The sequence below is a fragment of the Ascochyta rabiei genome, chromosome 2, assembly GCF_004011695.2.
Source record: "Ascochyta rabiei chromosome 2, complete sequence".
Lineage (NCBI taxonomy): Eukaryota > Fungi > Ascomycota > Dothideomycetes > Pleosporales > Didymellaceae > Ascochyta > Ascochyta rabiei.
This window is the reverse complement of record NC_082406.1, coordinates 2671814-2686105: the sequence shown is the minus strand read 5'-3', so window position 1 is coordinate 2686105 and position 14292 is coordinate 2671814. Positions and strand designations below refer to the sequence as shown.

Here is a 14292-nt window from a genome sequence, read left to right as displayed (position 1 = left end):
ACGTCGAGAGCATGCTCTTCATCCAAGGGGTTGGAAAAATATGCCATTTACTCAGCCTCAAAGCAGCGGTCCTGAGTTTAATGAGAAACGCGGCAAAGGATACAAGGAAAGATCATGTTGCCGTAACTTTTCTCAATTTTTGAAAATAACATCAATTATGTGCTCCAGGTTGGAAATCGACTGAGACAATCGTGGCAGTAATGCGATCGACACACTGATGCGTCGAACGAATCAGGGGAGATTTCTAGATTTCGTCCCCGCGCCTTCACTGTCAATTCTGCTCAATGGAAAAGTATGTTACCATACTAGGTCAAAAGTAAACGTTGTTACATGCTGGTAGAAGTTTTATCTCTGAGGTTTAAAAAGTACAGAAGTACTTGATTAGGATTATGGATACTGTTTAGGTGCTAGGGCTTCATGAAAATACAAATGAACAAGGTAAGGTAGAATGCTCAACTCGAAAGTATAAGAAAATTACCCCAGGCCTATGAGTGATGTGGGAGGTTCTAGTTTGTCGCGGACGATATATAGTTGTCAACTGCCTTGTCACAATAGCGACCATGACATTCAGAATTTCAGTCTTGGACGAGATTTTTTTCTGTTTCCCTGGTTGGAGGATCTAATTCGATGTTCTGGCTCCCGACGTTACGTCTGCTCGCGGTTGCTGTTATCGACAGACACAACAGAGCTCTGCTGCGACTGTTGCACTGCCCCCCGCTCTCCACCACCATTGTAAACACCATCCTTGTATTAACCAACGTATCAAAGTGTTTGGAAGGATTTATGGCCAACCACGTCGGCGGCCAAAGATGCAGTCATCTTCTCGCCGGTCATCGGGCCAATCGCGTCTGCGTCAAGGAACAGGAATGCGTGTGTGGCGGAGCCAGGTATGGCCTTTTGGTTTAAAGCTTATATACCCATATACCCGGTACTCACAGCCTTATCGCGCTCAACTCGCAGGCTTTAGATCACAAAAATTGCTCGTACGACTGCTGGAATCGATCAGTCGGTCCTCCTGCATCTACAACCCCTGGTCTAGGTATTGATGCTGCAAGCTTCCTTTCCTCGGTAATTTTAGTAACAATAAACTGCTAAGCTTGATCAGTTGTCTTTTATCACAGGTCACCAACTATAATCTAAGCTGGAAGTATCTCCAGCCCACAAATTTCGAACGGCCGAAGCGGTTCCTCAAATCTGGACATGAGCCTTTGCAAGGGATGTCAGGAGCTCAGGGCTCGGGTGTTCCGTCCGAGGCTTCTTGAAGCAGTTGAAGAAGAAGAACGCATTACAATCCACGCGAACTTCACAGAGCTTTCTGAATGTGCAGAAACCTGTTGCGACCTGTGCAAGTTCATTCGTCGGGAATTTTGCTATCAAAACGTAAGGGATGATGTACCATGTGATGAAGACTCACAGAAAAGAGAAAACGCCGTCGTTGTAGAGCTCTCGCATGTCGGCTCCTGGAAGCTCTCTCTTGGGCAGTTGAGTGCATATGTTGAACCCAGGAAAGGGAACATAGGAGACCAACCACTGACCTACCAGTATCGAGAACACGATGTCACCCTCAAACATTCAGTGGAATTAGCTTGAAGATGGTTGAAGACTTGCTGTACTGAACACACGGAATGTGGCCCTCGACTCGAGAAAGATGCAAGCTTCCTACCTACACGACTTTTGGACGTTGGTCAGGCAGGGCAGAAGTCAGTACGCCTGATCATCTCGAAATCCCTTCTTCATGATTCCGAGGTCAGCAGCGACTACGTGACTTTGAGCTACTGCTGGGGCCGAGTTAAGAACACACTAAGCACCACGAAAGATAACATTGGGGAAATGTTGTCCGAGATCCCCATAAGCACTATGCCTCAGACATTACAGGACGCTGTTGAAATTACACGTTCCCTTGACGTGAGATACCTCTGGATTGATGCACTTTGCATTATTCAAGTCAAAGAGGGGAAAAACGAAGACTGGCAACGCGAGCTGTCTGATATGGGCAAAATTTACAAACACTCATTGTTCACGATTGCAGCGAGTAGTGCACGTAACAGCAATGCCGGGCTTTTCTACCGAACAGAAGCGTCCCGCTGGCCTGTGCAAGACTATCATCTCGTTGACAAAGACGGCCCGCACAATTCTGAGACCCTGACACTACGTCCCACTCTGCCATCCTGGGACGTATCAGTGGAGCAGTCTGAGCTTAGTAGTCGCGGCTGGGTACTGCAGGAGCGGTATCTCGCATCGCGTACGTTATTCTGGACGGACGATGGTCTGTTCTGGCAGTGCGGGGAGATGTGTCTTTCCGAGTGCGAAGGGACCCCCCTCAACAACAGGGTGCTTGGGACAATCCACGAGGTAGCAGATAGGATCAGAGACTACAGGATAGATGAGTCTTCAAGGATCGCCTGGCTTCACGTTCTCCGAGCATTTTCTCGAAAAAAGTTTACGGTGGAAACGGACAGACTTCCAGCCGTCGAAGGCTTGATGAGTGAGCTGTCCAGACTCACAGGAAGACATTATGAGTTGGGCGTTTGGAAGCACAATCTGATATTTGAGCTCGCTTGGATGGTAGATCTTTCCGTGTCCAATGGAGATGATCCCTCCGATTCGCGAGTAGCTCGACTGCCAGGTATACCTTCATGGTCATGGGGATCCGTCAATCAGGAACTGAGATTTGGATGCTTGAGGGCCAGAGAGAATCGAGAGCTAGCCTTGAACGCCTCGATCCACGCGCACGAGGTTCGAATCCGCGCTCGAATGGGATATTTACACTTGCGGAAGATGGACATTGAAGATGGAGTGGTCAGTCTCGGGAGGAAACGATGCTTTCCTCACTCATGTGTGTTTCAGCCAGTCAAACCTAAGACAGTGCATATGCCCGGCAAGACTGCGAACGAACTCGCAATCTTCGACGCGTCTGCAGATGCGCTTCCCGCAGAGGGTGGAACCATTAAGTGCATTGCGTGGCTTGGATGGAAATATCGGTCACAGGACAATGTTGACATGATAATCGGCGCAATGATGATAACGCCGGTTGACCAGGAGAGAAAAATCTATCGCAGAATAGGATGGGTGGAGCTCGTGGAGCTCGTGGGCGAAGGATTGTTTGGGACAGAGTACCAGGATATCACTCTCGTCTGAGCCGCGGCTCGAACTCGACGACACATTCCGCATCGGACAGACTACTACAATATACCAAAACACCAAAGAACGTACTTTGCTCCGTGGATCAACAACGTCCAGCGTGGCTTCTTCTTTCCTTAGACCCATGTCTCCCTTTGTAGTCATCAGCATTTCTTCCATTAGTACACAATTCTAGCCGCGCATTGCACAAAAAGGCTTAGGCCCTTTCATATGAACTTATCTCTGTATGATTCGGTCGCACAAGGAAATACCCCACGCTCCGCTACACTACTACAATACTACAACCCACCCCTCACGCCTCAACGCCAAGTACGCAACGCCACACACCTGACTCCAACTCACTGCCTGCCTGATGTGCATCTATGAGCTACTGAACCGCTGTACAGGAATGACTTGGGGGTTGTACTCGTACTTGTGCATAATGGTCTAGTTTGTTATTTCGAGATATGCCAACCCAAGTCAACCGTCTCGCCTCACTGTAGATCATCTCATCGCGTTCAGCTTAACTAAGCTTATCTTATACAACTTAATAGTTATCTACTTTAATATAAAACTCCCTAGTCTGTTATAATCTAATACAATCTAACCTAACCTAACCTTACCTAAACTAAAACATAAACCCTACAGACTTATGTACGCCTTTTACTGCCTCTCCTTACACTGCTTATAGATAGGATCCTAACTCTTACTACGTAGAGAATACTGCCTATTGTTAAAGGGGCTAATCTTACCTTGTTATAGATTATCTTATTGCATTTAGCTTAACTAAGCTTATCTTGTGTAATGCAGAGGCTCCTAGTCTAATGCAATACAATCCGATCCAATCTAAAACGATATAATCCAAACTAACCCAAATCCCACAGACTCGCTCACGCCTTCAACCGCCTCTCCTCGCACCGCACGCAGACGGGATCCTGACTCTCGCCGCGCAAAAAATACCGCCCGTCGTCAAAGGGGCCACTGCATTCCTACTCGAATGTTAGCAAGATATCCTTACTGAAAGGAAAAGGAAGAGGAAGAGGAAAGGAAAAGAAAAGGGCAAAGGAAAAAGGAAAAAGGAAAAAGAACGGGGTAAAGACTTACAACACAGCAAAAGCAGGCAATATGCCACTCGCTCCCGAGCGCCTTAACCACCGTATCGGTAACGGGCTTCCGACACTTCCTACACTTTGCGCTGTACCGATTCGTGTGGCAGTTCACACACCACGCATACCCGTCCTTCTCGACAAACGGGGTCGAGGAATCAAAGGGGTCGCCGCACTGCGCGCAGAAGAAGTGGCCCGCGTGCCACTCAGCGCCGCACGCGACGACGACCTCGCCCTCGATGGGAGTTTTGCAGGATTTGCAGCGGGGCGAAAAGCACTCGTGGAAGTCGAGGTGGCAGTAGAAGCGGGGGGATTCGTCGGTGCCGTCTTGGTCTTCGAGCTGCTGCATCTTTTCGGCGGTTTCCCAGCCGGGGACGAATTCGATGTCGCGTCCGGAGGCGCGCGCGCGGATGCGGTCGACGCGGGCGGCGTGTTTAGCGGAGGGTTCCGGGTAGAAGGCTACGCATTCAAGCTTTTCGCCGCACTGGTAGCAGGCGAAGCACTCTGGGTGGAATCGACACCCGGCTGCTGAGACAATGCGGCCGGCGATGGGCAGGGCGCAGTGTGTGCACTGAGCGCCGGTCCTGACCGTGGTTGGAGTCCAGTGGGTGCGGGCGTTGTTGGGGAGGGGACGGCTGGGCTGGGATGCGCCGATGGGCGGTGCTCCAAAAGATCTCTTGGTGTAGTTCCGGGGGTCGGGGAGGGGGCGTGTTGAAGGTGAGTCGCTGACGTCGATCTTTGGCACTGAGGGGGTGACGGAAATCGAAGGCGCGTTGATGGCTGGTGCTGGTGTGGCGTTGAAAGAGATGGTGGGAACCTCTGAAGGCAGGTTGATGACTGGCGCATTGAAACTGTGTCCCCTGGTCATGGAGGGAGGTTCGTTGACGGAGATGGTGGAAACAGCTTGTGTCGTCGACACTCTGTTGAAGCGTCCTCGAGCTAGTGCAGTGGCCGGAGCAGGAGAAGCACTCACGGAGATGGTGGGGACAGGCGGCGTGACACCGATCGAGGGGATGCTGTCAGCTCGGCCATGGCGGACGGGCGGTGTCTCGCTGACAGAGATGGTAGGGATGCTGGATATCGACTGTGGTCTGCTAAATCGCCCTCTACTGGCAGGAGCGGGCTCGTTGACTGATATGCTTGGAATATGTGGTTGAGGACGGGAGGATGGTGGTGCAGTCACCGGTGTCGTCGGAGCTGTAGAGGAGCCCGGGAGCGCGTATGGATCCGCCGGGACCGGAGGTATCCCACCACTTGTGGCAGGAGGAGCAGTGGAGGCTGTGTTGAGTCTGCCCAACGGACTCTTATTGGCAAATGGCCCCTTTGGTGTTCCTGGCCGGCTATTGCCCAGAGGAGCAGGCGAGCTTGACCGACTGAACTCTTTCAAAGGCGCTGGCGATGCTGTTCCAGATCGGCTTGCTGGCCTTTCAAAAGGGCTTGGAGCTGCTCCAGATCGGCTTGCTGGCCTTTCAAAAGGGCTTGGAGCTGCTCCAGATCGACTAGTCGGCCTGTCAAAAGGACTAGAACCGGGTCCAGACCGACTACCTGGCCTCTCAAAGACATTCTTCCTCGTCGGTATAATAGGCTCTGTCGCTGCTTTCTCCTGCTGTTTCGGTGCAGCGGCTGGGCGCAACGGCTGCGGCGTGGGGTCTGCTGGCAAGATGGACTTTTCCTCCTTGAGCTCAATCACACCGTAATCCTTCTGGAACGATACAATCGGCCTGCCAGGCCGGTCTGACACCATGGTCGGCGTGGGCAGTTTGGGACTGCGATCCTTGAGACTGAAGCCTGTGGCAGCGCGCAACTCATCACTCCGAATCTCTTTTCCGTCCTTCATCTTGACCTCCGACTCGTTCTCTGCATCTGCCTTGGACATTGCTGCTAGCTTCGATTTGTTCGCATTTAGCGTATACGCCGCGTTTCTTGACTGAGTCGGCTCATTTCTATGGATTTCGTATCGATCGAAACGCTTCATGCTTGCGATTGGATCCGTATTGCTCCTCACTATTGGATTACCCTTGATTGATTGAAATCGTGTGAAGGGGTTCCGCCGCATGCCCAGGGGTAAAGGAGCAGGCTTCGGAGGCTCGGCTGCCATGGGGGTCGGTGCGGGAGCAGGGGGCGATTCCTCCTCAGGCTCTTCGTAGATCTGGTCGTTGGGATTCTGGAAGAGAGTGCCACTTGCTTTGCGGCGGGAGCCGCTGCCTTTGCGTTGTTGGGGCAGGTCTGATGATGCTTTGGCGATCTTGAGGTCGAACGAGCTCATGGTGGGAGAGGCGCTGGGAGGTACGTCTACTGTGGTACATGGGTCTGAGCCTGTTAGGGCATCGTCTGGTAGACTGTCACATCTGCTGCCGGTTTCACTGCCCATCGAGTGTCTCTTCCTCAGCTTCGAGTTTGCGCGCTGCAAGTCCTGCTCTTCATCCTCCTTCGGCCCCACACTGCGACTTCGCGTGCGCTGCAGCTTCGGCCGTTGCAGATTGCTGCGGCCGGGCCCAGGATACGCGTAGGGTGCATTGGGGTTGTTCTCTGGCGCGTTTGGGTTGCGGTGTTTCCAGACAATCTCTGCGGCTTCGTCGCGCGCAGCCTCGTACAGCTTCTCCTCCGCGCTCAGATCCAGGTCCTCCATCGCGGCTGCAACGTTGCCGGACTGCACCCGCGGCGGCTGCACAAGGGCCTTGCCTGCGCTCTCTGCGACCTTCTCTAAGCTGACAGTCGACGCCCCCCTTCGATGCAGTTGCGGTGTTGGCGCTGTCTGTGATTGTGTATCAATCTTGGCCTCGATGTCCTTCGAGGCAGCCTGTAGCGAGGCGATGGTCGGTAGTTCAGAGACGCGCGAGCTCTCCCTGTTCGCCCAAGTCTTGAAGTGCGCAGGCGGTGGACGGGAGCCAGTCAGTCGGGCTGGGCGGTTGGTGCGAAGGTCCTGCAGACAGCTCTCTAGAGCGACGTCAGTGACAGAAGGCGCATTACCGAGTCGACATCACGCACTCATCTGCTGCGACGCATGGAGCGCACCAGGGCCAGGCGATCCTGCGCCTTCCCTTTCCATCTGTGGCCGCTGCATTGGAATGGCTGGGCGGTCCTCCTGCTCAGTGTTTACAGCGTGTTTACGGTCCGCAACCACGATTCAAGTGAGAAAAGAAATGAGAACAGCAAGGCAGCAACTCCCCCCAAAAAAAAGGATGGAATGCAACTGAGGTAGCACACAGACTGGTAGTTGAGCACACAGCAGCCTGTCTCTCTTCGGCGTGCTTTTGCGTTGCTCCAACGAAGCGGAGCTGCCGTTGCCCGGCGCAACCAGCCCTGTGACGTGAGCGTCCAGACCGCCCTCCACGCGCGAACAAAGCTGCATCCTTGCTTGGAATGAAAGTGATCCCCAGATGATCTGCAATCGGAGCAGGATATCCCGAGGACGATATCGATAGCTCTCCGTTCGCGTGCGAGTCGGGTGGGATGATGCTGGCAGGGTTGGGTCGTAAGGTCGGTAATTACCATGGCCGTGTTTGGTTTGCCGGCCGTGCGTGAGCGAGGCTGTCCGAGCCAAGGCTGTCCAACATCGCGAGCTTGGCCAGCGAGGCATTAAGATGCTTCGTACACAACATTGCGGACTTGCCTAGCTAGGCATTAAGATTTGCAGATTTACCTAGTAAGGTATTGCAATACTTTGTACATGATATTACAGACTTGGCTAGTAAGGTAATAAGATGCTTTATATATAACATTACAGACTTGCTTAGTAAGGTATTAAGATGCTTTATATACAACATTACAGACATACCTAGTAAGGCATTGAGATGCTTTGTACACAACATCGCAGACTTGCCTAGTAAGGTGTTAAGATGCTTTGTACACAACATCGCAGACTTACCTAGTAAAGCATTAAAATGCTTCGTACACAACATCACAAATCAGTGGCGTGGGCAAACGTTGCGTAGGGAATGGCTTCGATACACCACACCAGGTATGCTCATTATACAAAAGTGGCGAGTCTACCAGTGACTACGGCCAGTCTCCGAACGCCAGTGCAAACAACATCTGCAGAAGGAGTGGGTATCCAAGTGTGTGCGCGGCAGAAACTCGATCGAAAACTTCAAGACTGGGTGCCAGCTCCAGGGGCATCGACGTTCGATCCGTGCGGCGTGGCCAAGACGTCCCACCCCATTGGCACATGCTCCATGACGCTCTCCAGCATCGAGTTCCACGTCCCTGGCGTCAGCCCCGCTCCCATGTCTTGCCCCATACTCATCTCCCCGTTCATAGTGGAGAACTCCCAATCGTAGCTGTTCTCGTACTGCCCGTTGTTGATGGCTTCTTCGCCGACCGTGTTCATCGGCATGTCGTTGCTGTAGGAGGATAACGGCGCGAGAGGCGCAGAGCTCGAGCTCTGTGGCAAACCGGACGTTGACATCTGTGACGATGTAAAACGCGGTGACGCGCGGTAGGGGAGATGGTGCTCGCTTGGTTGGCCGGGTGAGTAGGAAGATTGAGATGTGGAACCGCCACGAGATTGTGAGTTGATGGTGGACGGGCTGGGCTGATCGCCAGCCGTATCCATGTCGTTTGCGCCATGGTTGAACATGAATGTGCTGGTGCCAGGGGCCAGGCCTCGGTGTGGTGAAAAGTCCTGTACGACATCCTGCTGGAAGTTTCGCACAGGGACGAACGGGGCTGGTTGGGGCGCGATTTCGATGTTGCTGGCGGTCGAGGAGCTGAATCCGTTGTTCGACGAGAATTGTGGTGCTGCGTTCGAACAAGTCGATCTGCTGTTCGCATATTGATTGATGGCTGCATTTGAGCTCTGAGTATCTCGAACCTCGAAGATCGAACTGCAACCCACTGGGTCCGTGTTGACGGGTATAACCGAGTTCTTCTTCTCCACGGGCTTATATGGTTTCGGGATGCCGGCACCTTCAAGGTCAAGGTCGAGCTGGACTAAGAAAGATTCGGTGAGTGGGTTCTTGCGGCGCAGAGCTTGCATTGCTTGCAGAAGAAATTGCAGCGAAGAATTCATTTGCTGGTCGTTGGGTCGAGTTTTGAGGTACTGGACAAATACTCGCGCTGCTACGTAGACGCAGAAGGCTAAGAACGGATTCATCTAGACACGTTAGAAATGAATATTGTGTGCATTGTAGAATCGAAACATACCGCTGACAGATCCATGTGGGCAATCATGCGCATGATGGACGCTATCTCTGCTGCTGCAGTCACGCAACGAACCTTGCTCTCGTTGCCAATGCTCGCGGGCATCTGGTACTTCTCGGCCTTGAAGATCGCTGCTTGGTGCAGGCAGATGGCGGAAGTGTGAATGCACATGTTTGCAAACACCACATTGGTGTTGCTGAGTCCGTTCGGTACGCGCAAATGCTCAGGCAGGCCAAGCGACGTTTGAAGGAGGATCTGTTCGATTTCACGATGCCGAGTCCAGAACCCGCCATTGATGTCGCTTTCGTTATCTTCGGATGTCGGCCGGTGCAGATGCAGTAGATTGCGACCAAACATTGCCGCTGTTAGGGCAATGGCTCCGAGTGACTCGAGATTGCTCGCACCCATGGGCTTCAAAGCTTGTTCGAGGGAGCCTGTCGTCATTGCTTTGCTCCTTTCAAATGCTTCATCGCTTGCCGGCAGGTTCGTCAAGATCTGGTCGAGTGTTAGAGGGTGTGCGGTTCTTCAAACAGCGACACTTACGTCTCGTTCATCAATGATCATCGGCCAGCCTGTGCCTATGCTAGCGTAACGGTCGATGGTGAAGCATATCCAGAAAGTTCGTCTTCGCTCCTCCCTTTCAGTCCAGTCTTTCGGCGGCGGTAGACATTGCTTCACGTCCAGTCCAGCTCCGTCCAAGCGGTGCAGCTGCATCATCTGGGCTAACCTTACCGCACGGCCAGACGACAACCAGGCCCTGGGAAAGTACATGCTCTTGAACTCGTAGGAGCACGTCAGCGCCCATGCCTGGCAATGCGCCAGCGTGATGGTGGACTCTCCATGACCCCTCAACTCATCAAGCTGTGCATACTTCCTGGCCCGGTGGTAGAAGTGTTCCTGGAATGCATCGTATTTGTCCGAGACCGAGGCTGCCATGGTCCACATGCTGTATCGCAGACATACCGGCGGTCGCATATGAGGCGCGAGGTTCAGCGCGGCCATGAAGCGGGGCCGGTGGATGAGCGGCAGAGAGGGGTGTATCTTGGTGAAGTAGATGTCATAGCTGCAGCAACGGTCAAACTCGCACCTGGCAGTAGCTCTTCAGCCGGCACTTACAGTTCTTCCATGACATCCTGGGGCGGCATTGGCTCCTCCAAGCCCAAGCCAATCATCTCCCAAGGATAGTCTGGCTCCTGGACATTTGTGTTCGCTGTGTCATTCTGAAGTGCGGGTACCGAGGCCGTCCTTGCATCTAGGAGACTCTCTAGTGACTTGTCGAAGGGGTTCGAGGACTGCGTTCTCGTGGTGGGCGCCGCTTGCTGTATGGTGTTTACGACGTAGGCGGTGGCGGTGTCCTGACGGGATGCGTCTTTGTTCGGTTCGGTCGTGTCCTGGCTCTTGAGAAGCGTCTCCACTTGTTCTGTGGTGTGGGCGTCAGTAAGCCGACATGAAAACAAGAAAGCGCACCGGCTTACGTAGCCTCTGCTCCAGCAGCTTCACGTAGCCTCGCTTCGGTCCGCTCTTCTTGCGCACTTCGTCGTACGCGCAGTCATGCGACAGGCGTTTGCATGTGCTGCAGCTTGGTCGAGTGCCGTCGCATTTGAGCTTTCTCCTGCGACACAGAACGCAGGCGATGCGCTTCTGCTTGGCTGTATGGTCGTTCTGCGCGTCCTGGCTGTTGTTGCGCGTGGGCGATTGCCTGTCACCGGTCCCCTCGGGAGCTTGCTGGGTCAGATCGTTGAAATACGTCTCTTCTGCCGACTCGGAGCCTGGCGAGGGCATCTTTGCGCTCTTCTTCTTCGGTTGCTGCCTAGGCGTCGAGGTGCTCCGTATGCGCCGGTGCCCCGCGTAAGCAGCACGAGACCAAGAAATCTTGACTCGTTCTTGAGACTGTGAATCCAGGCAGAGGCCAGGACCAAAACGCAAGACACGTCTACGAGATAAGCTGGCGTCGACCGGGGAGTTCTATGTGGTTCGGCGCTGGGAGGCTCATTTCACCGCAGGGCAATCAGGCATCACTCTTGCGTACGATCGGCACAGGCGTTGCAAGCTGGAGACGAAGGGCCTGGAAGAACGCAATCAACAATGTACGTGTCAGTGGACAGTCAACGGTCAGCTTTGCTGGAACTGCGCCCGTTGGCGTCGTGGTTCACCTGCAACCACATTCGCCAGGCGTCCAGTTCGGCGCGTGTCATCGAAGCCATCCTGGACAAATAATCGCGGACGCCGGTTGCGACCCCAACTCTCGGCGCCCAGGCTGCATTCGAGCAATGTCAAGCACCTGCTTCCCGTAGATGTCCATACAAGTTCTGCTGAAGCTGTACAACCGCATCTTGTGTTTTGAACTTGTTCAACGACCACCAATGATACGATGGTTGAAGCGCGGAGCCTCTAGCGTATCTCCGGAACCAGCTAGCCATGCGACGAGTGGCAGGGGGGGGTCTTGCGCCTTTCGAGAGTGATACTGAGCATCCATGTCACGTGCCTTCGCTCGTGCTTACGGGCTTACAGCAGCTACCATCCGTGGTAGCCACATTCCTAAGGAATACACATATATATATTGAACCAATCACTCCACAGTCTAGCAACCACCCCGCTCACAGGCGCGGAATTGGAAGTTGTGCAGACTGAAGTTGATAACCACTCTGTTTGATTGCAGGCATGCAGCGTGTGGCTGGTTTGGATCGGTACTACGCTCTTGCTGCAACTTCCAGGTGAGCATGCGAGACACCATCTCAGTCATCCCCGAAACACATTCACGGAGAGCAAGAAACAAGCCGCTGATGATCAAGTTGGTATGTTCGGAGACAGCTTGTAGTGCGGCTATGCAGTATATGGTACACGCTCGTTCAGACAGGTTTTGATACACAACACACGCAGCTGGCTTATCTCGGCCTGCGCTTGCCCTGGTTTCGTGGTCGGTCCTGGACCAGGAATGTGTGCTTGTTCCTCTTGTATCGTGTCTTGTAACCTCCCTTGGCTGGTGTTCCCCATGGACTGACGGGGTGGACGTTACCCTTGGATTTACCTCGACCACCACCGTGAGGGTGATCAGCTGCTTGGCATTAGCGGCGGACGTGCCCCACAATAGACTCGGGTACTGACCTGCGTTCATGGCGAGACCACGGACCTCTGGTCGCTTTCCCAGCCATCGAGCACGGCCAGCTTTACCGAGCTGCTCAAAGTGTCTTTGGATGTTGCTGGCCACGCCAATTGTGCAGCATGCGTCTGGGGAGACCTTGCGGATCTCACCACTCTGCAGGCGAATAATGACGCTCTTGGTCTCGATTCCCTTGGTCTTCTCCACTTCCTCCTTGTTCACGATGATGGCGTACGTGCCTGCGCTGCGACAGAAGACACCTCCGCCCTGTGTCTTGGAGCCAACGTTAAACACCTGCGAACCCAGCGGCACCATGTGGATGGGCAGGCAGTTTCCTCGCGCTGCCGTCTTTGCGGCAAGCATACCAGGATCGATGGCGCCACCCATGCTGGCAATCAGGTCCTTGGGGATACCGGTCCTGTAGCTCTCCACCTCGTCGCCTGCGCGCATGCCATCGGCGGCGACAATGTACGACTTCTCTCCCGTCTCGACTCGTGTGACGAGGGCCAGATGTGCGCTTCGGTTGGGGTCGTATTCGATGCGGTCCACAATGTGCTTGCCGGGCAGGTAGCGCTTGTAGTCGACGATGCGTATGCGGCGCTTGTGTCCTCCGCCCCGGTGGCGCACGGTGACACGTCCGGTGTTGTTCCTTCCTCCCAGATGCTGTCCTTTGCGCGCGATGGTGAGCTTCAGAAACGGCCGCCCCTTCCACAGGTGGTCGTTCACTGCACGCTTCAGGTGACGTAGACCGGGTGTGCGTGGCTTGTACGTGCGCAGGGGGGTGAATTTCTCCTTGCGTGGGCCCTCGGCGGTGAGCACGCCGCCGTCAGCAGAGGCCGTGGGCGCAAAGGACGCCGGCTTGATGAGCTGCTCGAAGCCCTGCGAGTAGCTGCGGGCCGTCAAGAGCGACCTCCCCAGGCGCGAGGGCTGGAACCGACATATCCGGGGCTGCAGCATGGTAGCAGATGGCCAGGCGGTCCGGCGGTCAGGGGGTCAGGCGGTCAGGCGGTCAGGCGGGCAGGCGGGCAGGCGGGCAGGCGGGCAGGCGGGCAGGCGGGCAGGCGGGCAGGTTGGGCCCGGGGGGCGTCGTGGCGATGGGAGCGTGGCGATGGGAGCGCGGCGATGCAATGCGCGGTCTTGATGGCGTACGGCGTGTCGTCTCGTCCGTCGCAGGAAAATCAGACGGCGCCGGATGCGTGCTAGCGTGGTTGCTGGGACAAGGCAACCGCCAGTCGCGCTTCACTGGGCTCTCCCTCTCGAAACTGCCCCCGACCAGCTGCGCGTGCATCTGCAATCGCGCTGCCATTTACTTTTTGCGCTGCAACTTCTCTCGCGCTGCCCCCTCGCCTCTCTCCAGCCTCGCTCACCTCGGCTCCACGGCATCTATTACGCGTCGGTTCTGGTTTTGGACCTCTCTGCAGGTAAGCGTCGTCCCCTACGCGCTTTGGAGCTGGGTGGGCCCGCACTGGGCACACGCCAGCCTCAAGAGTTCACGTTTCCCGCGCGTCGTTGGCGCACTTCGGACACGTGACTTACCGCACACCAAAACAAACCAGCTGCCACCTCGTCTTCCATCAACACACACCTTGGTGCAGCCCCGACCCTCGCCCTCACCACCTCTCCCCCGCCAACTCCACTCCACACAGCTGTGCACGTTGGAGCTGGGCTTCTCTCGCGTCCGTCTACCACTGCAGCCGCTGCCATCCAAGGGTTCGTCGCGCTCTCATCCCACACGTCACATCATCGCTGCCGCCCGCCGTAGACCGTGTTGGGTCGGCCAGGACTCGCAAACACCACCGAGGAGCGTGTCCAGCAGCCGCTTCT

The 14292-nt window shown here is 54.7% G+C and overlaps 3 protein-coding genes across 3 annotated transcripts, besides 4 other annotated features; all 3 read right to left on the bottom strand.

The window, feature by feature from the left end:
* Positions 1 to 3709: 3709 nt before the first annotated feature.
* Positions 3710 to 3752: a tandem repeat.
* Positions 3753 to 3940: 188 nt separating this feature from the next.
* Positions 3941 to 3999: a tandem repeat.
* An 11-nt stretch (positions 4000 to 4010) lies between these two features.
* Positions 4011 to 7290, bottom strand: EKO05_0001766 (uncharacterized protein; the record flags this gene model as incomplete). The annotated part of the gene is made up of 3 exons (XM_059635748.1): positions 4011 to 4109; positions 4225 to 7163; positions 7215 to 7290. 3 exons carry the CDS (start codon positions 7288 to 7290, stop codon positions 4011 to 4013), a joined length of 3114 nt encoding a protein of 1037 aa, XP_059491731.1.
* Positions 4141 to 4208: a tandem repeat.
* A 1026-nt stretch (positions 7291 to 8316) lies between the features above and the next one.
* Positions 8317 to 11150, bottom strand: EKO05_0001765 (uncharacterized protein; the record flags this gene model as incomplete). Its single annotated transcript, XM_038937523.1, has 5 exons — positions 8317 to 9321; positions 9372 to 9863; positions 9912 to 10431; positions 10485 to 10788; positions 10844 to 11150. The coding sequence occupies 5 exons, from the start codon at positions 11148 to 11150 to the stop codon at positions 8317 to 8319; spliced, it is 2628 nt and encodes an 875-aa protein (XP_038802518.1).
* A 1103-nt stretch (positions 11151 to 12253) lies between these two features.
* Positions 12254 to 13425, bottom strand: EKO05_0001764 (mitochondrial 54S ribosomal protein rml2; the record flags this gene model as incomplete). Its single annotated transcript, XM_038937345.1, has 2 exons — positions 12254 to 12423; positions 12474 to 13425. 2 exons carry the CDS (start codon positions 13423 to 13425, stop codon positions 12254 to 12256), a joined length of 1122 nt encoding a protein of 373 aa, XP_038802517.1.
* A 13-nt stretch (positions 13426 to 13438) lies between these two features.
* Positions 13439 to 13538: a tandem repeat.
* Positions 13539 to 14292: the final 754 nt, after the last annotated feature.